This window comes from Camelus bactrianus, chromosome 9 (genome assembly GCF_048773025.1).
Source record: "Camelus bactrianus isolate YW-2024 breed Bactrian camel chromosome 9, ASM4877302v1, whole genome shotgun sequence".
Classification (NCBI taxonomy): domain Eukaryota; kingdom Metazoa; phylum Chordata; class Mammalia; order Artiodactyla; family Camelidae; genus Camelus; species Camelus bactrianus.
In genome coordinates, this window is record NC_133547.1 from 39,424,579 (window position 1) to 39,449,093 (window position 24,515).

General features: G+C 44.7%; 3 protein-coding genes and 1 non-coding gene across 6 annotated transcripts in view; 3 read left to right on the top strand and 1 right to left on the bottom strand.

Annotated features, from left to right (window-relative positions):
- The first annotated feature begins 8,294 nt into the window (after positions 1-8,294).
- Positions 8,295-13,566, top strand: TMEM167B (transmembrane protein 167B). Of its 2 annotated transcripts, none has more exons than XM_045511616.2 (3): positions 8,295-8,454; positions 10,401-10,593; positions 11,084-13,566. In XM_045511616.2, the coding sequence occupies exons 1-3, from the start codon at positions 8,445-8,447 to the stop codon at positions 11,280-11,282; spliced, it is 402 nt and encodes a 133-aa protein (XP_045367572.1). In that variant the 5' UTR covers positions 8,295-8,444; the 3' UTR covers positions 11,283-13,566. The 2 variants fall into 2 exon arrangements, with proteins under 2 accessions (XP_045367572.1, XP_010946532.1); XM_010948230.3 differs by having other exon boundaries at positions 10,401-10,532.
- A 1,277-nt stretch (positions 13,567-14,843) lies between these two features.
- On the top strand, positions 14,844-15,265 carry LOC123614908 (small Cajal body-specific RNA 2). The gene has a single exon (XR_006722409.1).
- A 1,303-nt stretch (positions 15,266-16,568) lies between these two features.
- Positions 16,569-21,791, bottom strand: CFAP276 (cilia and flagella associated protein 276). The gene is made up of 5 exons (XM_010948231.3): positions 21,630-21,791; positions 18,324-18,440; positions 17,679-17,794; positions 17,207-17,334; positions 16,569-16,785 (listed from the first exon to the last, which is right to left on the bottom strand). Exons 1-5 carry the CDS (start codon positions 21,708-21,710, stop codon positions 16,715-16,717), a joined length of 513 nt encoding a protein of 170 aa, XP_010946533.2. The 5' UTR covers positions 21,711-21,791; the 3' UTR covers positions 16,569-16,714.
- A 1,161-nt stretch (positions 21,792-22,952) lies between these two features.
- The window catches only part of ELAPOR1 (endosome-lysosome associated apoptosis and autophagy regulator 1), a 62,795-nt gene continuing 61,232 nt past the window's right edge, over positions 22,953-24,515 (top strand). For both annotated transcript variants that reach the window (XM_074370095.1, XM_074370094.1), the window contains exon 1: positions 22,953-23,158. In XM_074370095.1, the coding sequence (XP_074226196.1) occupies positions 23,006-23,158 (153 nt within the window). In that variant the 5' untranslated portion in view covers positions 22,953-23,005. The remainder of the gene's footprint in view (positions 23,159-24,515) is intronic.

The following is a 24,515-nucleotide window of genomic DNA, read 5'->3' on the forward strand; positions in this document are numbered from 1 at the left end:
AGAAGCTTGGAACTTTCAGCCCTCTTCCTGCCCCCCACCCCACCTCCCCAACCAATTCTCCAGAGGAGAGGGGGATTGGAAACGGAGCCGATCCCTGATCATATCTGAAATGTTGCAGAAAAGATGTGTTACAGCTTGGTGTTACAGCTCAGTTATGACAGCAACCTGGATCCCCGCGAGAGACCGAACAGCACTGGGACAGTTGGAGAACTCAGGTTTATTACGCCAGCGGGCCCAGAGGAGTTAATACTCCAAGCTCTGGACCCCGGCTATAGGTTTACACAGGCTTTTATAGGCTGCCAGTTTACACTTTGCAACATCATATACAAATAAGGTATAACAAAAGTTGACTGTTTAGGAACAAATTTTGTAGAAATGGACCAATCAGGAGTGCGCTCCATGCACATGAAGTACTACAAAAGGACCAATCAGAAGTTAGGGAAATGGACCAATCAGGAGTGAAGGAAATAACCAATCAGGGGTGAGCTCAGGGAACCAATAGAATTTTAGGGGTAAGTAAGCAGTTTCAGAGGCAAAAAGTGAGATAGAGCCTCTGGGCCAGGGAACTGGATGGTGCTGGCAGGAGAGTAATAAGTGGCCCTGCCTGGGGGTCCTGCCGGTCTTTTTATGGGGCTTCCCACCTCAACACAAGACGTAACAATTCCAGTAGTAGGGGGTTCAGAGAGCTTCCAGGTTGGGGAACACATCCACTTACCTGAAGGGTTAATGCACCCCAACTTCGTGGAAGCAGAAGCTCCATGCTCAGAACCCTCCCAGACCTTGCCCTATGTGTCTTTTCATCTGGCTCCTTTATCATACCCTTTAATAAACTGGTAAACATGTTTCCCTGAGTTTTGTGAGCTCTTCTAGGAAATAACCAAATCCAAAGGGGAGGAGGTCGTGGGAACCTCTGATTTGCAGCGAAGTTGGACAGAAGTCGTGGATAACCTGGGGAACTTAGTACTTGTAATTTGCTTCTAAAGTCGGGGGCAGTCTTGTGGGACTAAGCCCTTAATTAGTGGGATCTGACACTGTCTCCAGGTAAATAACGTCAGCATCGAGTTAAATTGTAGGACACCCAGCTGGTGGTGTAGAATTGTTTGGTGTGGGGGAAAACCCCACATATTTGGTCACCAGAAGTGTCATAAGTGAAGGGTTCTGTGTGCAAGTAAGGGAGAAAGATACACAGGAAGGAAAGAACTGGGAGTGTTTTCCCAAAACAGCAACTACCCTGAAATTTGAGAGTTACAGTACTTTGTTTTGTTTGCAATGTACCAACGGCTGTGAGCCATTTCAGAAAATAGTGTCATGAAAAGCCATATCACTTGTAACAACTTCAGTAGCCAATACTCACTGGAGTCAGTCTGCATTTGTAGCTCTTGCATTCATGGTGACTCTACATATAGATGCAAGCCTCTGAAATCATTACACCCTCTAGTGCAGTCATGCCTAAGCATTTACATATTGAAACACATTTAATTTATTGTCTTTATTTTACCTTTATATTACAGTCGGGACATAACATTTTTTAATTATGGGGGTAGTTAGGTGTATTAGTTATTTATTACTGTGTAACAAATTATCCCCAAACTTAGTGGTTTAAAGTAGCGAACATTTATCACACAGTTTCTGTGGGTCAGGAATCTGGGTACTGTTTAGCTGGGTATCTCTGGCTCAGGTTCCCTTATGTTGCAGTCTAGGTGTTGGTTGGGCCTAAATCTCATCTGTGGTATTGATGGGAAAGGATCCACTTCCCAAATCACTCACATTGTTGTCAGCAGGATTCAGTTACTTCCTGTTGTTAGTTTAAGGGCCTCAGTCCTTCACTGGCTCTTGCCAGAGGCCTCCCTCCATTCCTTGCCACAATCCTCTTCATAGGGCAGCTTACAACATGGCAGCTGACTTCTCTCAGAACAGATGGGGGAGAGAAGCAGAAAGAACATCCCAGACCACAGGTTTTTTTTGTTTTTTTTTTTTGTAACCTAACCTTAGGAATGACATCTATCACTTCTGCCCTATGCTATTCACCAGAAGTCAGCGAGTGCAGCCCACACTCAAGAAGAGAGGATTACACAAGGATGGAAATATCAGGAGGTAGACATCACTGGGGGCTACCTGAGAATCTGCCTACCATAGTAGGTTATATTACTTGTGAATTTCATTGCAGAATAATAAAGCAGCCATTATAATATATTTGTTATTTAAGGAGGATTGTTGGGTCTGAAAGGATTGAGAACTGCTATGTTAGGTATTGATGAAACACTGGCCTTGTCCAGGGGATCAGGTATAAAATATTCAGTGTCCATTATCAGGGGAATGGAGAGGTAAAATGTACTGAGTGTATACCAAGGAGTACTACGCAGCAATGAGAAGCAACAGACTAGCAACGTGGACAGAGCTTAGAAACATAGTGCTAAATTTAAAAAGAAGAAACACAATGAGACCTATAACAAAATACATACACACAAGAAACATATTTTACAGGAACATATAAAAAAGCATAGACATCAAATACATTAGAAAGGTTCCAGGGTAGGAGAAATGAAAATAGGAATAAGGGAATGCATAGAAACGTAACAAGTGAAGGACCTGGGAACAGTCAATTACAATAGTATGTCATGACCCATGCAGTGTGAATAAGTCAACATTCTGAACCTGAGATCCAAAATATAACAGGGGAAAAAAAATACAGTGTTGTGAGCAGAGCAGAAATGAAGCCTGGAGAGTGAAAATCATACTGTGCTTCTACGAGCTGTTTCAGGTGGGTTGCCAGAGCCAAGTTTGTTGAGTACAGACGCAGGAAATGAGGCTGGAAGGAAACTTAAGTTCCAGTATGTAAGGCCTTGAATGTTTTCTTCAGAGACTGAACTTCCTTCAAAGTGCAGAGTTCCTGGGAGGTCTTTAGGCAGAAGAGTCACATGACCCAACTTTTAAAGAAAGATCACTTTAGCAGGGAGACCACCTAGGATGAGAGATGGCTGGAACCTGAATTAAGACTAAGGAATTTTAGCAGTAGAATTCACAGGACTTTTTGCCTGAATTAATCTGAGAGCTGTGGAGAGAGAGGTTTATATCCAGATTGAATGCTATTAATATGAACTGGAAAAGGAACTGGGGAGGGAAGGAAATGAGTTCAATCTGAGTTTGAGAGTCTGGAGATGTCCTGTAGACAGATGGAAGTCTGGAAAATCCAGAGAAATCAGGACTAGAGAAAATGGCAAGGGAGACATCAACACAAGGGCAAGCTTAAAAACCACACAGGAACAAAAGTGAGAGAAGGAGGCAAAGGGCAGATCCTCAGAAACAGTCCATCAGGGATAGAGAGATAAGAAATGGTCCAAGAGGCAGCAAAAGATAGAAGAAGAAAAATGAAGAGGGGGAAGAAAGAGAGGAGGAGGAGAGTATACAGCTGACCCTTGAACAACATAGGTTTGAATTGTGTGGGTCCATTTACACGTGGATTTTTTTCAATAAATATCTACTACAAGAAGTTGCTTTTCAGCATTACCTTCATGAACTCAATAATCCAGTTCCACAAGGCGACTTCAATTATTCATGCAACAAATACTTATCAAGCACTTGTAGATGTTCAGCACTTGCTATGTGACTGTGGATAAAATGACAACATAAATACAAGCCTCAGGTTCAAGAATGTAGCAGGGGAACATGAGTGAAATAGATATTGTATGCTCCAGAATCTTATGATGGGGAAAGGGACACAAGAAGGTCAGAGAAGCCTCCCTTTGATGCAGGAAAACAGATGTGGAGCATGAGGAGGACTGTGTCCCAGGTCTCGGTTGAGCCCCTGGGACATGCCCTGCCAAGTGTGGGAACTTGGCTTCGCACAGGAAAGAATTCAAGTGCAAGCCGCCGTTGAGTTAAGGTAGATTTATTTAGAGAAATACATACTGCATAGAGTGTAAGGCAAGAGAAAGGCAAGGAAACAGGTGTGGGAATTGGATGCTCAGTCTAAAGTAAATGTTAGTACACACTCCATAGAGTGCGGGCCATCTCCAAAGGGTAGAGAGAGCGCAAAGGGCCACTAGGCGTTGTGTTGTCACTTTTTATGGTCTCAGTAGCTTCACATGCCTACAGGTGGGATCAATCCAACTGCCCTGGGGAAGGGGCTGGGATTCCCAGGGATTGGGCCACTGCCCATTCTTTGGCCTTTTGCAGTTAGCCTTGGGGCTGCCATGATGCCCGCGGGCATGTTATTTGATCACACTGTTACGATGAGCATATAATGAAGCTCAAGATCTACTAGAAGTTAAACCTCTTAATCCTCAAGGCCAACTAGGAGGTGAATCTTCCACCATTTTTGTTGCTGTCATTCCTTGAGTTGCTGTGCCCTGCTCCCTTCCCTCCTGTCTCATGGGTCCTTGGCTTAGCATAGGAAAGAATTCAAGAGCGAGCCACAGTTGAGTGAAGGTAGATTTATTCAGAGAGATACACTGAAAGGCAAGAGAAATGCCACAAGGTGTGGGGGTTGGGTGCTCAGATTAAAAGTAGGTACACATTCCATAGACAGAATGTGGGCTGTCTCCGAAGACAGCGAGAGAGAGGCGGCTGCGAGGCGCCAAGACGCCGTGTTGCTGGTTTTTATGGGCTTGGTGGCTTCATATGCTAATAAGTGGAAGGACCAGTCTTAGGGGAAGGGGCTGGTATTCCCAGGAAGTTGGCCATTTCCCACTCTTGGACCTTTTGTGGCTAGCCACGGGACTGCCATGGTCCCTGTGGGCATGTTACTTACCATGTGAATATATTACAGTGGGCATATAATGAAGCCCAAAATCTACTAGAAGTTAAATCTCTCATCATCCTGAGGCTCAAGGCCTACTTGGAGTTGAATCTTTCACCATTTTGATGTTAATTGCTGTGGCACTCCTTGAATGGCTGTGCCCTGCCCCCTTCCTGTCTCACCTTCAGCAAATGAGGTTTTGTTACAGCGGGCAGATAGCTAGATACAAACAGAGAAAGCGGGCCAAATGGCAGGAATTGGGCAGAAAGGAGAGACACGGGCCAAATACAGGAAAGTATACATCATGTAAGCACCAGGGGTCCCTGGGCAGAGAAGGAAAAGCAGGAACCTCTAGACTGATAAGTGGTCACAACTTTGGGGGTGATAAGCAGCCTGGAGGCCAACGAGGAAGATGAGAAAAGGCAGGAATTTCCAGTGTCCAAATGTAACCTTTTGCTCATTGTGCCCTCATTACAATAAAATTAGCCTTGCAGATTAAAGTACCCATCATGCACCAATGCCATGACACTTACGATCTAGACTAAATAAGGACAAAAATCCCTCCTCCCTTTGGGAAGCTAGAGTTGGGATGAAAATCTGGGAATACGACCCCAGATCTTTCCCTCCCCAATGTATATTCTGCCCATTCATTTTTACACCCTATGTAACCAACTTGATGAATAACACTCGGGACAGCTGCTCACCTGAGCCTATTCCCTCTCTGCTTGAGAATGTACTATCCATCCCTTAATAAATCCTCACTTTACTTTTTTTAACTACTGTGTCTCATCTCTGAATTCTTTCTGGGATGGGACAAGAACCTGGAAACGAGTTACATCTACCGGCAACAGTCTGAGCTGAGGCCTGAGAGATGAATGGAGTTAGGCAGTGAAGGAGGAAGGGAAGACTGTGCTGCGCCCCAAACTTATCTTGTACTTTCCCATCTTCAAGCCTTTGATTACACTGCTCTTTCCCACTTCAATACCTTTCTTTTCTATTGAAATGCTACATGACTTCTGGGCCCAGCTAAAATGTCTGCCCCTCCATCCAGTTTTCCCTGAGCTCTCCAGCTGAAAGCACATACTTACACTCCCACAGCACTTAGTTTTCATTTTCCTGCAACACTTCTTTCTACTGTATTTTCTGATTACTTATACACACAGCTTGTCTCCTATACGAAGTGTGTTTCTCATTCACCTTTGAGCTCCCAAAGGCTAGCACATTCCTTAGACTTAGGGGTCCCGGAACAAATATTTGTAGCATAAATTAATGCCTCTTTGACATCCCTTTTCAAATATGTTGTGATTCAAATGAAGCTATTGTTGCAAGCTGTGCCTCTGGGAGTGAACTTACTCTTTGGTTAAACCAGAATGCCATAGTCATGGTCCCCGTGACTGATGAGCGTTCACCACAGGGACTGCAACAAGCCTAACAAACAGGCCACTGTTCTTGACTGACAGGCGTTTGGCAACAACTGCCCGTCCTCCAGTGGAGGCTGAAATGAACTGAGGAAGGACTGTCTGAACTGAGTCTCCAGGCTGTGGGGCTCTATTGATTCCTTGCTTTTGGGCTGCAAGAGCCAGTGACCCAGGCTTTGGTGTGAGGCTATGGGGCTTTTCGGGATGACAGAAACACTGATGCTTAGAACAAAATCATCAAAGATCGGTATCAGTGGACAGCATCCTAATTTGAGGCAGTGTGATAACAGGGGAAGGGAGCTTTGAAGTCAGACAGACTAGCTCTGTGATCTCACCCTTTTGCCTTCTTTGAGCTCAGATTGCTCACTGGAAAAATATTCTGCAAAACAGTTGTGAAGATCAAAGATAATGTCTTTACACACACAATGCCTGTGCTCTACTAAAATGTGTTTATTCATCTATCTTCCCCAATATAGTTTGTTCCCTGAGGGCAGGGACTCGTTTTTTCCTCTATTTCTGAAAACTTGGCAAAGTGCCCAGCACATAGTAGACACTAGTAAATATTTTTTAAATAAATGAACAACAACACTAAAAGGTAACATTTGTTGGAGAACTTACTTCATGCCAGCCATTGTTGTAAATAGTAATTCATTTAATCCTTCAACAACCCTAGAAAGGAGCAACCATTATAACCCAATTTTATAGGGAGAAAACAGAATAGAATTTTTAAAAATATGAAATTCTTGGTACAACTAATTTTGAAGTAAAAATCTGCTGAGATTCACTTTATTTAATAAAAAAGGTAAAATACCTTTTAAAACCTGGGAAAGAAAAAATATGGTGGTGGGAAAAAGGAAGGAAATAAATGTTAGAGTGGGAAGAGCAGGAAGAAGAAAGACAGACACAAGGAAAAAGAAGAAACAGTAGGATATTGTGGACTAGCGCTATCCTTTGAACTAGTAAGGAGACAAATTTTTCAGCTGTGATTTCTGTCCTTAGCAGTTTTTTCCGGCAGGAGGATTTGTCTATGTACGTGCACGCATTTATTTGCTTTGTCTTATTTTGTCCTCTACTGCTTCCTTAGTTTTTATTGTTTTTTGTTTGTTTCTGCATTTATGAATATTTCCGCAAGGAGCCTGTCCTGCGTCGGAGTTTTTTTTTTTTTTTTTTTGGCTGGCTTCTCCACTCCAGTTTTATTTGGTAGCTGTTCTTCTGCGTAACCAAGCCGGCTGTAGCCAGCAGATGGCACTGTAGCAAGAGGGATAGAGGGTCCCTTTAGGACCTTGACAACAACTGCGGACTAGTAACCTTATTTCAGCCTCGGAGAACTCAGTTGCACTTTCGCCCGCACTCTAATAAGGCAGCTGGTCGAGTTGTGTGCAATTAAAGATTTCAATGTGTAAAACGGGATCTGTGGCTATGTCTCCTCCACCCTGCCCCTACCATTAAACTGACGATATCTTTCGTCAAGTTGTGGAAGTGTTGTGAGAAGGGCTGTCTCGATGTCGCCGATTCCGGGTCAAAGTGGCCGAGGTGATCCCAGCATTAACTAAACACAGGAGATATTCGAGACAATCCTAATAGTTTAAAGAAAAATCTATACAAACAGGCAATTCTCTGAACGTTTCCCGACAACGTGAAGCTTTAGCATATGAAATATGAGACTTGTTTGTTATAATGTTCCTAATTTCATTTGAAAGTTCAGACGCAGCCTAACTATCCAGATTTCCCTAAGGAGTAAGAGCGAGCCGCGCAGCAAGGGCAGTCCGGAGGCCGCGGGTGCCGCCTCTTAACCCCTGCAGTCCGGGTTCTTTTAAATGAAAGCTGCAGACGGAGACCTTTCCGTTGTAGGTGGGCTGCAGCTTACAGACACACCAAAACGCACACACAGAGCATCTGCCACAGCGTAAAGTGTAAAACTGCACGCCTTTACCTTTTCAAACACAACGACGCGAGCAGGTTAGGATACGTCCCAGCACTAACTCTACAGGGGCACTCAAACGGGACTTGGTTACCATGGCCACGCAAGAAGCCTCATGGATCGCGCTCTTCTTACCCGCCTGTATTCACGCGAGCTCCCCCGACGCAGGCTCCCTAGCTCGGCAATCTGCTAGTCACTTCTGATTTGCGTTCAGCGCTCGCCTCTCTGCCCTTGCGCCTGCGTCTACGGCTCCTGCCCCGTCGCCTCGGCCCGGATCGGGAAGTGTCAAGCGGTAGCTGGGTTACCCCGACTTCGCCGCTACCACCGGTGCCCCCGGACCCCCTGTCCAGGCCCAGGCCCAGTCGCCATGACGAACGGTGAGAGCCAATTCCCAGATTGGACGATGGGAGTGCAGGACAAGGGGAAACGTTGAGGGCGGAGCCGGGACTTACGTGGCTGTTCTCCCCGCCCCCTCCCACCCAAGTCCCCTCCTTGGCCTCTCGGTGCCCCAACTCCTGTTCCCTATACTCCTCCGCAGGATCCCCCGTCCTGTGCCCATCTGGAACCCCAGTGCCTCTTGTGCCCACCCGAGTCTTTGGTCCCTACCCTGTGTTTTCCCTTCTTGCCTCCTAGAAGTTCGTTCTGGCCCTTACAAGCCACTTCGAGAGGCCAGTCCGGGTTGAACTATTGCTTTATTTTAGCACGGGGGGAAAGTGAGGCTCCTCCTCACAGCCCTCTGCGTTCTCATACTTTTGGATAGTAGGCTTGTTGGGAGGACCAAAAAATCACAAAGGATTTCAAGCCCCACACTTTCGAGGGGTGAATTCAGACCCTTAAAAAAGTTCTTGTTTTGTTAAAACGACGGAAAGCTTTCTCTTAATTTGATTATCAAGTCTTGCCTGGGCGATCCCATCTGGAGACCGTGGCTAGTGTCGCAAGGGTTGGTTTAAGATACTGCCACTTCTACAGATGATGTGGCAATTGCCACCCTGTTTATCTGACCTAATTTTCCAGACCTCTTCAAACACTTTATAGGCATGATTTCGGAATTACGGGGAAGGGCAGGAAACAGGGCCTTTGTGAGGAAACAGGGTTTTTAGAGTCCATCTTACAGGAAAGAAGATGACAATTCTTCTTGGGCAGTATGATTTGAGGGGCACAGGAAAGCATTTCTCAAAAGTACCTTCTCCATAAGCCTGGCACTGAAGATTCAGATTTCACCTCCTTACGACTTTTGGCTTTGCAGAAACTTATGGGAGAAAAAGACTAGCACGTAAAGGTATTGTTCATCATAAAAACTAAGTGTATGTATTAAGTGTATGTATTAATTTACTGGACCCTTTCCTGTGTGACACCTCGCTGGGAGATAGGCTTACTGCAGGGAGAGAGGGAGATAGAGTGGTTCAGAATTGGCAGATGCTGGTTTTGTAAAAATATCCTTTTGGGGCTTCTTGGATGGTCAGAAGTCTGAGGTTACTAGACACAGTACAAGAAGGGACATCACCCAGAGGAAGAAGTCAATCATCTGAACCAAGAAATAAGGGAGCAATTGGACACATAATATTTACTGAATAGATTTTAGTCACCCATCCCCTTTTGTTTATTTATTTATTTATTTTTTTGCACTTGGGTGATTCACTGTGATTATAAGAAAATAGCTCAGTTTACATATGTAAAAAATATCATTGTTAAAAGCTGTTTTTCCCCCAATTGACCCACTATGTCGAAGCCTCGGATACTTTTTTTTAAAAAAAAGAATCTGTTACTGTGGCAGAAATTTGGTTTGTAAATAGAACATCATGCATGAAGTGTAAGATAAGCATAGGAAAATTGTAGTCATATGGATTCTAACTCTTGCAATTTCCATTAAACTTTACTTTTGCCTTAACATATTCTTCACCACCAGATGCACGTCTGAGAGACTTGGCTAAATATCTAGCTCTTCTGTATCACATGAGTGATTTATAATAAGAACTTGTTTAATTCTCTCAGCTCAGGCTCCAAGGATTCTTATGCCTCTCTCAACCTGTTGCCAACACTGGCCATTCCTAGGAGGTTGATTCCACACAAACAGACACATTCTTCTCAGAATTTATAGTTCTTGAAAAGGGAAAGGATGGGGCAGTGAAATTTTTGTAAGGGAGATGACTGCAAATGATTTGAGGAACAATAAGCTAACCTTGCTAGTCCCAGGACCTTGGCTCCCTGTTGTCAAAGGCTGGCACTGTTACCATCTTGCTGTTATATCACACTCTGTTCTCCAGTGAGATCACCTGTCCCAAGCTAGATCCACACCAAAGGTTTTCATCTCTTTCTGTAACAGTGTACTCCTTGGATGGGATTCTCGTGTTTGGTTTGCTCTTTGTCTGCACCTGTGCCTACTTCAAGAAAGTACCTCGTCTCAAAACCTGGCTGCTATCAGAGAAGAAGGGAGTTTGGGGTGTGTTTTACAAAGGTAAGATATCTGTTCAGGGAGAGATTGCCATCTCTGGACAGCGAGGTGCTTCAGAATGGGGGTCAGGTAGGCTGGGATTGTGCTTGGTTCCACTTTTACATAATTGTTTATTTGAGCTCCACGTTAACATTCATATTCTCCACAGAGTAAAAGTACATGAATGAAAGAATTTCAGGCTGGATTGGAATTGTTGGGAGGAATATTTTCCAACGAAAATTTTTTCTGAATTTTTGGAAAGAATATATTGGAGCTGCTTTTAAGTTTTGATTTTATTAACTAAAAAGCTTTTTTACTTTTTATTTTGGGCATCTTCATCTGGAATCCTACTTACCTAAATCTTTTTTCAAAATAGGACGAAATATAAACAAACAGTATATTCACCTAGAACCTAGGGCCTAAGGGTAGTATTTAAATACATTCCTGGGTGTGTTCTTGAGACCCTTGATGGGTCTCTTCCTCTCTGACTATAAATTTCAAAATATCACCTTGAAAGCCAGGACTTATATGAAGGGCAGGGTGTGATTTCTTTTCTCTTTATTTTTTCTTGCTAGCTGCTGTGATTGGAACCAGGCTGCATGCTGCTGTGGCAATCGCCTGTGTTGTAATGGCCTTTTACGTCCTGTTTATAAAATGAATCCTAAAGCATCCATTTCACCAACTGCCAACCAGGGGGATGAGGGTGAAGAACCTGTCGGGGCCTGGGCCCAGCGTAGGAGAGCTCAGCTAAAATCATCAAAGTCCCCAGGATGACACCACAGCATCTGTCCCTACGATATGTGGGGAAAATTCCTCATGGTTACAAACATTATGCTTCAGGGGACTCCAAAAAGCCAACTTCCTTTGACCTGTGTGTAAATCAGTCCTCAGCAGAGAGCATCTAACATCCAGATAAATTACACCCCTCAGTGATACGATTACTTGTCTCCTGCTTAAAAATCTGTCATCTATTTTGTTCTTCAGTCCCTCATCAGATCTTTTCAAACTGAAGCTCATTAGGGAAGGACATAGGCTGTGGTCAAACTTCTTGGAAGGAGAAAGAATTTTCAAGACTTGACTTTTTTTTAACAGTTTGATTTGGATTTGGGAAATTGCAGGGGGCTGGGGGGAGGGGCAGGGTGGGAAATAGGCGTTATACAATGCCAAGAAACTTCTTGGCTCTGAAAATTTGTCTTTCATATACCCATCTGGGGACATAAGAGAGACGCATGATCCTCACTGCAAAAAAGAGAACAGATGAAACAGCTATGGTTGTGTGCTGGTAGCTCAGGAGTTTTGCCAAGAGAATCTGGGCCTGAATAAAATTTGGAAATTATCTTTCTGTGATGAGACCAGAAAGGAGTAACGTAGACAAGAAACATTGTTCTGTTCACCAGTATTCCCTAAAGGAAACTTCACTCCATCAAATGGTATATGGAAACTGTTGCTACTCCTAAAGCTTTTAAAATACTTTCTAAATTAGTGAGTGCTCAATACTGTTACTGTTTTAAATGCCACCACTAGGGGAAAGAGAAACTATTGAAGAAATAATTGTTTAATATATTTGCTGTTAGGGTAGAAAAAAATAAACAAATCTAGTATATTAATTTGTATACTAGTAAAGTCATCTAGAATTTATTGTGATGTTAGATGGAAGTTTTGTCATGTTTTTCAAGATACAAACTTATTCTTTGTTTAAATCTGGGTTATTATGGGAATTTTTAGTTGTGTTTCTTGGCCCACTCTTAATTTTTTCTTAATATTGCAGTATTCTATAGCTGTTTCTTGGAAATTATAAGAACATGAGAAATTAGAATGAATGAGAGAAGTTGCTGACCATGCATAGACATGTTTGGACAGTTCATAGAATCCATGAATGAAATGAGGGTTCTTCTAAAGTAGAGGAAAACAGAGGTTTGCAATTGAGGTTGTTGGACTTTTCCATGGAGTATGGTAACTCCTGAGCAAATAATTTTAGATGATTCAACATTTGAAGGGAAGACTTATCCATTTCCTCCTACTCATATCTGCAGAAGGACTAACTGTTGCATTTATGAAGTACAGAATTTCTCTATTTAAAAAAAAAAAAAGAGTTGGTCTAAAATTAAATTATTGTAAAAAGCAAGCATAGACAGAGGTCTACCAGTTGAATTGCTCACTAAAGTAAAATTTGTGGACAAGTTAGCTGTGGTTGACCCCTTTGTGGTAGTAAATTGGCTTTTGTTTTATTCCAAAAGAACAAAAGCTGCTAGGAAGTTTAGGTTCTGAAATATGCAATTTAGTGCTTTGAGGGTTCCTAGAAGTATAGAAAGTCGTCAAATAAACACTACATGTCTGATCAGCTGGGAGTTGTGGCTGTTATCACTACAGGAATTGGTCCACAAGGTAAATGTCAATGATTGATATGTTGTGCGTTGTCATTTCTGAGGATCTTTCACATGAGAGAAAGGAAAGCTAGTGGAACAGAAGGAAGAGTTACACCTTGTAGGTGTGAGTTTGGAACCTGTTGGCCAGTGGGAATGTCACTCCCTGGAAATACAGGTTCAGCATGTTTTGCACTTGTTATTTTGTAGCTTTAATGACTTTTGTTTTCTAATAGGGCTACTATCTCTAAGCTTGGTACTTAGAGCTGTTTCATATTTTAAACTCGTCCCATTGCACAGTTCTAGTTTGTTCAAGTCAATTTTTACAGCCTCCTGGGTGGGTCAGCTTGACCTAAACTCTTGAACTGTTATATTTGAGATGTTTTCTTGCCAGAATGTACCAAAAAGTACACGAAGTAAAGGTAATTTACAGCAAGAAACAAACACACAGCTTACTTCATGTCGACTTTATGTGAGCAGATAAGCAGAAACCTATTTAACTCATTACTTTGATTGATGTGTCGTATATTTTTAACTGAAAATTGTAGGAAGTTGTTCCTCTAAGGGAGTCTTTTAGGTGTGGAAGAATGGGATAGCAATATTGCCTCAGATTCAAACTGGCATCACCATAAACCCTTATACTGAGGTGGAATGAAGTCAGCTTTTTATAGTTGAAATAAAAATTTTTTATTCACCATTGTCTGCACAAATCCTTGAAAATAAAATTACTTTCCCTACCATTTTTCTTCATTTAGTTGGTCAAATACATGCTGAATTATTGAACTTTGTTCAATACTCCTTTGGGTTCTGTCCATAGTACAACTTTGTAGTTTACATTACTGAATACTGTCAGTCCTATTAACTCCTTGTGATGGCCACTGAAATGTATGATACAGTTCAGAATCTATGAAGGTACAGCTTTCCCTTTTGAGGGAACTGGTATATATAAGCACATATATATGAATACATTTTGAGGTGTAGGAAATAATGTAGATAACACTCCCTGACACATTTTACTTACTACTGCTACTAAAATACAAGTATCATCTGCCATTGCCAGCCATGATTTTCTTCCTTCAAATAAGATGATCAGTTAGCTAACCACACACCTAGGAAATCCTTGAGCCAATGGGACTGTGGCACATACAATGGATACTCTCCCCTATTTGTTTATTCCAAGTGCATGGTGGGACTAGCACAAGTACAAATGATAACCTCATAATGATAATTTCACAAAGTTATTCTGGTTTATCTTCCTCCTTCACATAGTGTTTTATTGAAAAAGGAGAAAGAAGGAACTGAATCATTAAAATTGTGCTGTCTGATATGAAAGGAGCTAACTCTACTTATAAAATCATTCCTCCCCCCTCCCCGCTGCCCCCCCCCAACGTATCCTGGAGTTTGAGATATGTTTTAATGGATATGAAAGTAAATGACGAGTCAGCAATATGACCACCATAGCAAGTTCTGGGTAGCAAGAGCTCTGTAAGGACAGGGATATGCCTTCCTACATTTACTCTTTTCACAGATATTGTGACTACCTAGTCCTTGGATTTAAGTGATCTATTCTCACCTTTCCCTTTGGTGAACGTTTGCCTTCTCCCAAGCGAGAAGGAGCTCCTGGGGGAGCTGACGTTGTGATCAGGATTTGCCTTCTCCCTGGGAAAGGAATTATTTACCTATAAATACCTTGAGATTGAATCATCTAATATCCAGAACTTCATCAAAGGTCAAAGAAAAACTATAGATATGGATATAAATGTGCAGCTCCGCAAAGATCAAATGACAATCACGGGTCAGTATCGTCGGAATTTGCTCCGCTTTTACCGGGGCCTTGGGTTCCCCTCCGAGCCACGCGAGGGCAGCAGAGCGCGCACCCGCAGAGGGCCTGTGCTCGTGTTTCCTCCCAGAAGCCTCCGGTGCAGGGGAGGGGCGGGCGGAAGGGTTTAAAGGAGGGTGAGGCCTTCCGCTCCTCTGCCGGAGGGAGAGTGGCCTCGGGTGAGGTTCGTGTGTATTGTATCGGGGTGTTTCGTGGAAGGCGCGTGCGGGCCGAGTGTGTGAGTGGACGTGTGAATGTGTGAATGCGCGCATGGTGCGTGCAAGGCGAATGCGTGCGCCACTCCCGCGCCCCTCCCCCGGCCTACACCTTGATCTTATTTGATCGGGTCGTGACTCCAGCCCCGCCGGGCCGACCCGAAATGAAAAGCTCCCCTCCTGCGAAGCCCTTTCCTTGGGGCGCTGTGCAGCGAGGCCCCTTGGGCGGTGGCAACGCCGCGGTCCCCGAGGTCCCGGAGCCGGTCCAACGGGGCCCGGCGCTCAGAAGTGATGAATTGATCAGATAGACGAGGCCGGGCTTGTCCCGGGCCACTGATTATCGAGGCGATTCTGATCTGAGCCCGGCCCAGGGCCGCCGGTGGCGTTGGGGCTAACGTGTCCACGGTCGGCGGCGGGCCCGGGGTGCTGACGGGCGATTGAATAAGCCGTTGCCCCGCGCGAGGGAGCGGGAGCGGAAAGGGGACAGAGGCCTTGTTCCCCGCTGCAGTTTTTCTTCCGTAGCCTCCTCCCTTTTTTCGTTCAGGCCCGCCTTGTCATGATGACTCTATGGTACCAACACTGGTGCCCCTGGTCTAAGGCCTGTCGCGAAGGGATATAGGTGTACACACATGTCTATATATGTGTGTATATATCCATAAGAGAACTAGGAAGGACATCTTTTAAGAATTCAGATTCCAGGGATCCGCACCATACTTACTTAATTTGAATTATCAGTGAGATCTTGGAATCTTTATTTTTAGAAGTCTCCATGCATAGATTGCAATGATAAATTTTTTGATGTTAAGTATCAAATAATCCGCATGAGATGGTTCTTAAGAGTCATCCCTCTCTGCCAATTTCAGCCATTCTAAATAATGAGAACTGAAAATATTGCACTCAGCAGCAAACACTATGTAAATATACTGGAGTATCTCCGTGGGAGAGCGGTTGTGATAGCTCGGTGGTATTTAAGGACCTGCACCTGAGTACGAGGAAGAAACACTTTCATACCTGAATTATTCAACAATGCATATACTGTCCAAACTTAGAAATGGGAATTTACAGTACAATATTCCAAAAGATTCCTGTGAGTGACTTAATAATTTTAAAAACTACATTAATGCATCAGTTTTTAGGTACTTTCAGACCCTAGCACCAGATTGCTGAGCCCTGTTTCTAAGAATCGGGCTGTATATCAGCACAAATCAAGGCAAAGAAAAGAGAATTAACTCCCAGGCAAGGAGGCAGTAGCAGAATTAAAAGAATGAACAATGATGAGAAGCCAGGACCAGGGAGACAGAGTCCTCATGGAAAACTAAAGCCTAACAGACGACTAAATCTGGGAAGTCTGAAATCTCTTAAGTGTGACCTCAGCATAAATATTAATGCTACAAAGAGCCACTAAAACAACAGTGTTAAGCTCATTGAGAGAATGGACCATGTCCATTCTTGTTTCCCCAACACTTAGCTCAGTGTCTGAGACAGAAAGTTTTGCAAGAAATGTTGAATGGGTGTATATCTGTATGGTTGGAATGACTCCAGTTTACAAAATGTGAATACCTTTCTCCTGCCCAAAACAGTGATATTCTGTCCTAAATCCATATCTTTTCATCAAGATGACTTTCCAAGTTGCAAATATGCCCAAAGGACCAGTTTCTAAAAGTTGAGAAACTTCCATATTTTAAGAGTAGTCAAGTAGCAGTCCATGGGTAACAGACACTCCAGGATTCATCTTACACAAGTCTATTTAATGGAGGTGGGTGGCAAGATGTTCCACTATGGTTTGTGAGTCCAGGGGCCTGTCAACACTTAGGTGGAGAAGAAGCCACCATCATTCTTTCGAGAATAGCCTCCATTGGTGGCTGCGGTGTGAGGGGACACTGGAGAAGAGAAGAGGGAGCGGGCTGTGAATTTCAGATCCTTTGCCTTTTCTGGGAACCTGTTGTCATCCATATATTTCTGGGTACTGCTATGGAGAAGGTTCTGGTTTATAGAGGACTGGCAGCAGAGAGTTACAGGTCTTCCACTTCCAGGTTTCCGCCTTTTGCTGAAAATTTTTGTTCCCTAGACCTAAAGCTGAGGTAGAGGCTCTGAAAAACTGAATTCATTTCCCAGCTTTATAGGCAGCATGTCCCCTGGTAATAGTCTGATATGTGTCAACTGAATCACTGCTGTCCCAAGACTCAGTTATCCCTGGTGTTCTCTAATGGCCAACACCTCAACTCCCTGATTCCTGGGTCCATTTAGAAAAACTTTTGCACCATCGTCTGCCCCCTGCCCCTCAAGTCTTCTAACCCTTACCTATGGATCCCTGGATGCTGTGGATAGACTCCTTCTTAGGGTTGATCCAGTGTCTGATGTTAGCTCGGGAAGTGATGGGGGGTAGTTGGGGAGGGGGTAAAATTTCTCCAGGGAATTGGATCTTGATTCTAGAAGATGGTGTGGAGAAGAACAGGGGAGAGTGAAATCAATCACGAGAAGAAAGGTAAGGAGGAAAAGACAGTTGCATGCAACCTCAAAAATAAAGCAGCCAAAGGCCCTTTTAACCCTCTGTGACATTAACCAAAGATTTTGCTTATACAGATGGGCACAATCTTGGAGGATCTCTTCATTTTAGAAAGTTAAAAAAAAAGAAATTGTTTTACAGATACAGAAGTAAAAAATACAGAAATCTATACAAACAAGTACCTATTGATTGTTATTCCCGAGGTGTAACTTACGCGATTGGATGGCATTGTCCTTGGGGGAGAGAGGCTCTGCCTCCACCACTTACCCATGGGTATCCTGGATGGTCTCCTGGTGTACCAGTATCTCACTTTTGTTCTTGAATGTCCCCGTGTAGTGGTTGTACAAGGCTGATAAGCGGAAATCCAAGTCATCCTTGGGTATCTACAGAGGAAGCCAACCCCCCCAGGGTTAACTTGCCACCCCTGCACCCGCTCCAGTCGGGTTATTTTGGGCTCTACTCTTCCCCCAAAGCAGAGCAAACCTTTTGGGCCTGAGAGCCACCAACTCCTTACACACCAAATCACTGTGCACGATGACTTCTTAACTCTTGTCCATACAGAACTGTCTCATGGTTAGGTCTAAGGCATCAGGGGCTCTCCTGGAGACTTGAGGGTCACTGTACTGCCCTTGACTTGGGCTTAATGGGCCTTGCCTCACTCATGGTTATAATGAGAAGAGTGAGAAGGCGGGTGACGGAATGATTTACTCTAAGTAATCAACTGGAGCAAAACCCAAGCCTTCTGACGTTACAGAGGCCAGAGAAGTTGGTATTTGGCTTTAGATTTGATAGGATCTTGGACTGGGGACAAGATAAAGATGCTAAAGCAGTTAGGGACAGACTCCCTTTCAAAAAGAATATTGATTTGTCTTAAGTGGATGTAAAGAGAAACAGCATTTCAATTTGGGTTACCTCAGGATCAAAAAAATTAGCATCCCGCCTCATGGAGGTGATTGTAGGTGTTGAGTTGAGCCGATGCCAGGGGTCCTGCTGTTGAGCAAGGTGAGTTGGGTTCTTATATGGCAGTTTCTGTAAAAGAGAAACAACACCCAGGACAGGTTACAGGAGGCCTTGCTGATATGGTAGCTTCAGTGACATCCATCCCCTTATTCTACCCTATTTTAACTGAATCTCAGACACCTACAAAGGGGAGAACGACATGGGGCAAGACTCCCAGGCTTTTGATCCTCCTAAGTGTTCAATCTTAGAACTGACAGGAATAGGCCAGGAATACAGGAAAAGGGGTGAAGAGGGATAGAGGGTGAAGAGTCGGGAGCAGAAAGGCAAGATAATGAGCTCAGATTTAGAAGTCCTGACTTTGAAGAAGAGGTGAGACGTCCTGATGCCATTAACAGGTAGGAAACTGGAAGTGTCAGCTGTTGGAGGAGAACTCAGAACAAGTAACAGATCTGGGGTCATGCACATGAAGGAGTGGTGGAAGCCTGCAGAAAGGAGTCTGACTGAAAAGGAAGGGGTGCTTCATGTGGACTGCACAATATTATAACTGGGGTGGGGGTGAAGGAAGGACACAACAAGAGGCAATCAGAGACAGAATCAAGTGAGGACATTTTTTCTGTAAGCAAGGAAGGGTCATTGTGCCTTCAGGAATGTCAAAAAATTCATTGGACATACAGTCCTCAATAAACCCCCACAAGTATGAATACAAAAAGTGCAAAACTGATTTCTTCATGACACGTACAATGCCGTATTGTTCACCACTGTATCCCAAGTACCCAGCACAGTGACCTAACGTTGTGTTCTAAAATGAAATACTGGTTGAATCAATGACTGAATTTCAGTCTACTACTATAATCTAGTAGAAATCTCATTCTACCTTCCAGTGCTGGTACCCTCTCCCTCCCTGTGTATGACAAAGTGCTGCGTGACTCAGCTCAACAGGCATTAATTGAAGAGTATGGACCAGGCACTATGCTATCACCAAAAAAGATTAAAATGAAATGAGAAAACTACAAATATATATGATGCAAGCCTAGGCAGCTCTCCTCCCATTCCTAGGCTACGTCAGCCTCATCGTCTTTCTGAGCAGAAGAGGAAGATTGCCTTTCACTGAGAAACTCAAGCCTGTCAAGCATGAGTGCCACCTTAACATCCTTTTTCCTTCCATCTCAGAGAAAGGGAAGTCCCTTTTATTCAAGAATAACCCTTCTTCTCTGAACCCAGCCTTTCCCAGGACCTGCACTATCCTGGCTTCCCCGTCCCCAGCCTCTCCCTCATTCCTTTTTTTATTGTCTAGATACCACTCTATGACCTTCCCTACCGAGCCACGCTTCTTTAAGAGTCAACACTTCCTACTTCCACTTCCTCCCCATTCCTACCCACTCTTCAGCCCACTGCAGGCTGCCCTGTGCCTCAAGCACCCACTGAAACTGCTCCTGCTAGTGACCAATAATCTTTGTGGCTAGGTCAGGTGTATCCTTTCCAGAGCCGATCTTATTTGACCTCTGTGGTTTCTGGCACCACGACTCTGATTCCATGAAATGTTCTCTCCATCCTGTGTGGGTCCAGCTCCTCCTGGTTTTCCTCCTGCCTCTGGTTGTTACTTCTCAGCTTCTTTCTCAGCTCTTCTTTCTCTCTCTGCCCCTTAGTGCTATTCTCCAGGGGTTTCGTTTCTGCTTTGCTGACTCACCTTCACTGGATGAGCTCATTCCCTCCTCAGGCTTCAACTACCTTATGAATATTGTGTCTTCAACCCACAACTCTCAACCATGTTGCCTACTATTCATCTCCATGTAAATGTCCCACAGACTCCACAAAAGCAACAGCTACATAATTGATCTCAACATCTTTCTCCCCAAATTTGTTTCCCTGGATGCCTCATTCAGTAAATGGTATCAATTAAGCCCTCAGAGACCTAGAAGCTACCCTAGGCTCATCCCCTCTCTTGGTCCATATCCAGTCAAAGTCCTGTCAGTCCTGCCTTTTGCATCTTATTGCCATCCCCTGTGTCACTTGCTTTAGATTCCTTACTTCTCCTGGAGGTTGTTGCACAAGCCTCCTAGCTGACCCCTCTTGTCCCCACTAACCTCTTATCCAATCTACTGCCACCTGTGCTTTTTACAACACCCATCAAGTACATCACTCCCGTACTTGAATGTCCCAAGATGATTCTCCAGTGCTTCCAGGATGGAAACCTAGTTCACTAGCATGGTGTACACAGCACACCCAGGCCAACAAGTTCACTTCTCCAGCTTCCGCCCTCGCCACTTCTCCATTTCACACCAACACTTCAGCCACTTTGGGGCCCTTGTCCCCAAGAGGCCACCCTCACTCTCCTCTCCATGTATATGCACCTGCTGCTCCCTACCTCTGCTCCCTTTGCTGTGAATGTCCAGTTCCTGCTTCCTCCCTCCTAACTCACATTCCACCTCCTCCCTCCCCTGGTCCAGCTAACTCACATTTGGTTGTCAAAACTCACCTGCTCTGGGAAGCTTTCCTTTAAGCTCCCATTTCCCATGACACTTACATATAACTGTCATGACACATGTGTTATTGTGCAAGCACTTTTGCTGTTGCTGTTGTCAGCTGGCTTTTGTACTGGAGTTCCCTGAGAATAGGAGTTACACCTAATTTATCTGTACATCCTCAATGTTTAGCAGATGTCTGGCATATGGTGAATAATAAATGTTGAATGAACAAAAGAGAGCTCTTTGATTTTGTTATTAAGCTACAATTACCATCTAATTCACCTTATTTTGCATCACTTCAAACATTTCAACTACTTCTACCAGAAAAAAGATCATCTAAGTTTCCGAATCACTGGCCACCATCTTTAAACACGTATATATACACAAACATATGCCAGCATGAATCGGAAGACAGAGACAGCGTGAAGACAGATGTATAAACCCTGCCCTGGTGGCTTTTAGAGGATTCGCTCCCACTCCATATTTCATATCTCTTCAGAGAACAATTTTCCAAATAGGAGAGGGTGGCTTGGAGGAATTTGGGCCCTGTGTAAGTCCCATTATGCCAATCATTGCTTTGAGCTGTGAGTGCCCGGTGTTCCTCTGGACTAAAGCTCTACTTTCTTCTGCTCAAATGCACCTCTGAAACATTGGCAGACCTGAATGTGGGGACATGGAGGCAGGCAGAAAACTGACTCAGTGTCCTCATCAGAGTCCTTTAAGTTACTGTCACACCGACAGAAAGAAGGGTGCCGTCGACCCTGCTGGGAATCTACGCAAGAATCCTCAGTACCTTGGAAGCCAGCGGTTTTCCCAAGTAGGAGTCATCGTTATCCAACGTAGGGTGCTGGAAAGGGTCTCGCGTGACAGACATTGGTAAAATGCCGAGCGAGAGGCTCTTGAGAGGGATGAGAGGCCCGCGCAGCCGCACACAACTTTGGATCCCGGGTCCCAATTGTTTGGAACGCCCAATTTCAGTTGCCAGGCAACTGCCCCACCGTCTATTACTGAGGTGAATTCCCTCCGAGAAGGGCGCCACCTGGCGGTCCAATGCAGGAGGCCCCTCCGGAAGAAGCTACTGGAAACGCAGAGCGAAAGCGCCGCTGGGGAGCCCTGGATTTGCACTCGTGAGCCTGCGGTGAAAGACGCCGGCCTCCCATGTACAGGACTTCTGCAAAACACTTCAGTTGAGGAAAGAAGCTCTAAAATGTGGCCCCAAAATGTCCTTCTCCCTGGCATCTAACGAAAGGATTTCTCAAAACTATGAGAGAATGGGAATGTCAAGAGACAGCAGAGTCCAGCTGTCGTGCTTGGAAAATTGCCGGCTAAGGCAAACCCTCCTTGCCTAAACTCGGCTTCTACTACACAAGGCTTTGCATAGAGCTGCTTTGTAAAGACACAGATGGATTTGGCGGGATGCAAGTAAGATCTCCAGAAGCGGCTGTCGCAGTAGGTAACACCTACTGGGGCCAGTCTTCCAGGATATAGCCTCTGGAGGAGAGACGGCATCTCAGCCATCTTTCTATCGATGAAAGATGGGCATCGATCTGAAATTGGGCGTTCCAAACCATTGGGACCCGGGATCCTCCGCGTGCAAAGTTGTGTGCGGCTGCGCGGGCCTCTCATCCCTCCTAACAGCCTCTCGCTCGGCATTTTACCATCGATATTAGTATTTATCGAACGCCACATCTGCAAATTTAGAGGTGTTCATAAGTAGCCGATGACCCGAAAGAGCAGTGGAAAACACGAATTTGGTGGTAATGACTTGGAGGTTGTTTCCACCGCGTTCTTTACACGAGCCCCGTGCGCGCCTGTTGGGACAGTTGCAGACCCTGCGCGCGCGCCTTCGCACGCGGCGTGCGCCAGCGGCAGCGGCTGCCATGACGACAGGCAGGTGAGCGGCAGCGGAGCGCGTGGTCCCTGCCCCACCCGCGCGGAGGGAAAGAGGAGGCGGTTGCCAAGGCGACGTGGGTTGAAGGAGAAGAGGAAGGAGGGAGGAGGAAGGATGGGCGGCCTTGGCGTAGCCGCAGGGAGGTGACTGAAGCGAGCCCAGCCCCTTGCATCCTCCCCCTGTGAACCTCCCTCCCCTTTTTTTTTTTCCGCCTTCTGCCAGCAGTAGCTGCAGCCGCAGCACCTGAGCCGCTGCTGCCTCTCGCTCAGAGCAACACTATGGGTGAGCGTGGGCACAGCCTTCATCCCTCTGCCAGAGGCAGGGGGAGAACTGAGCGGCGCACACTCCGGCTTCTGCGGCTGCTGCTCTGGATTGGGACCGTCTTCCAGGTGACTCAAGGAGCGGGACCGGAGCTTCACGCCTGCAAAGAGGTACTGTCCTCCCCGACCCGACCCCACTTGGTCAGAAAAATCTCAGATCCCGGCGGAGACACTGGGGGCCCAGCCACAGACAGTTTCAGAGGCCACGGAGTTTGGGTTTCTTTGGGAATGGGGGATGAGGGGGTGGAAGAGAAGCAGACTGGCGTCATGGAGAGGCCAACCCACTGGAGGACTCACCAAATAGATCATCCTCACAGCTTGGGCTGCTGAGCTCAGGGGAAAGGTCCTAGCTCCAAGGAGCCCAGAAGGGACCCGAGTCCCTGGACTTGGGAATGAGAGAAGAAGACAGAGGTTTCCCAGCTGGGATGGGTGGTTGAAAGTGAAAGGTTGTGTACAGAGGGGCAAAATGGAAAGTAGGGAGAAGTGGGGTAAGAAAGGAGTTTGAAAGGTGAAAAGAAAGTAATGGATTGAAGTAGGAATCCTTGTGGTTTTATCATGGCTTCAAAAAAGGAGTGTGAAGGTGGAAGGTGTAGGATAGGGACTGAAGGATCCCCTCGTCATTCTCCTCTCGGTATTAAACATCCAGTTACCTTGTGGGCTGCTAAATGTGGACCCTCTTTATAGTTTGCCTCCCCAAGTGTTCTTTGTTTAGTGTATCTGACAGTGCATGACCCACCTTTGACCAGAATTTGAGTTCTGTAATATCTCACTTTCCACCAATTCCTACTTTCCTTCTCTGGACTTTTGTTGCCATATATCGTGAGTCGTCTTCAAGGTGTTTCTGAAATGTTGCCAACATAATTCAGAGAATAGATAGTGAATGTCTTTGAACCAAAAATGCCTTTTGAACATTATTTTGGAGGGATACAAAAAAGGTATGAAAAAGTACAAAAAATAGTTTCTATAGTATTGAAATAATAATTGGTTGTGCTCTGAGTAACTTTTTAAAAAAACATATGGCAGAGGCAGCAACATGTTTACAAGAACTGCATGGAGGAAGGCAAAATAAAAGTTGTTCTGTTATCTATGTTAAATGTGAAAGACTTTATAATACATTGAGTCTAGCACTGTACAATTAATCCAAAATGTCATACTTGGCTAACGTTTTGAGAGGCTGAAATATTTTTTATAAGTTGTCATTGTTAACTACTGATTAGCAACAACAACCCCATGCCATATGGAAATACAAGGGAATACATTATTGTGAAGGTATTCTAGGCATTAGACTGCCTACAATATAACAGATCATGAAGAAGTGAGAGGGTGGGGGAGAGGAGAGAATTTTTATGTGAATAAAGATATTTGATTTCATTCATGTATATGAACAAGTGACCTCAGTCAGTGAGAATTTGGGCAACTTGTATCAGCCCAGCGATGATCTGCCCTGAGCCATCCACATTTCGACTCA

What these genes read in the sequence shown, in the direction of transcription:
- TMEM167B (XM_045511616.2), top strand. An exon ending in CGAGGTGCTTCAGAATGGGG is followed by an intron (nt 10,594 to 11,083) that starts GTCAGGTAGGCT and finishes TTTTCTTGCTAG; the next exon opens with CTGCTGTGATTGGAACCAGG.
- CFAP276 (XM_010948231.3), bottom strand. Translation starts at nt 21,710, where the DNA reads ATGTCTGTCACGCGAGACCCTTTCCAGCACCCTACGTTGGATAACGAT. An exon ending in CTAATTTTTTTGATCCTGAG is followed by an intron (nt 17,795 to 18,323) that starts GTAACCCAAATT and finishes CTTCCTCTGTAG; the next exon opens with ATACCCAAGGATGACTTGGA. An exon ending in CAGCATCCAGGGATCCATAG is followed by an intron (nt 16,786 to 17,206) that starts GTAAGGGTTAGA and finishes TCTCTTCTCCAG; the next exon opens with TGTCCCCTCACACCGCAGCC.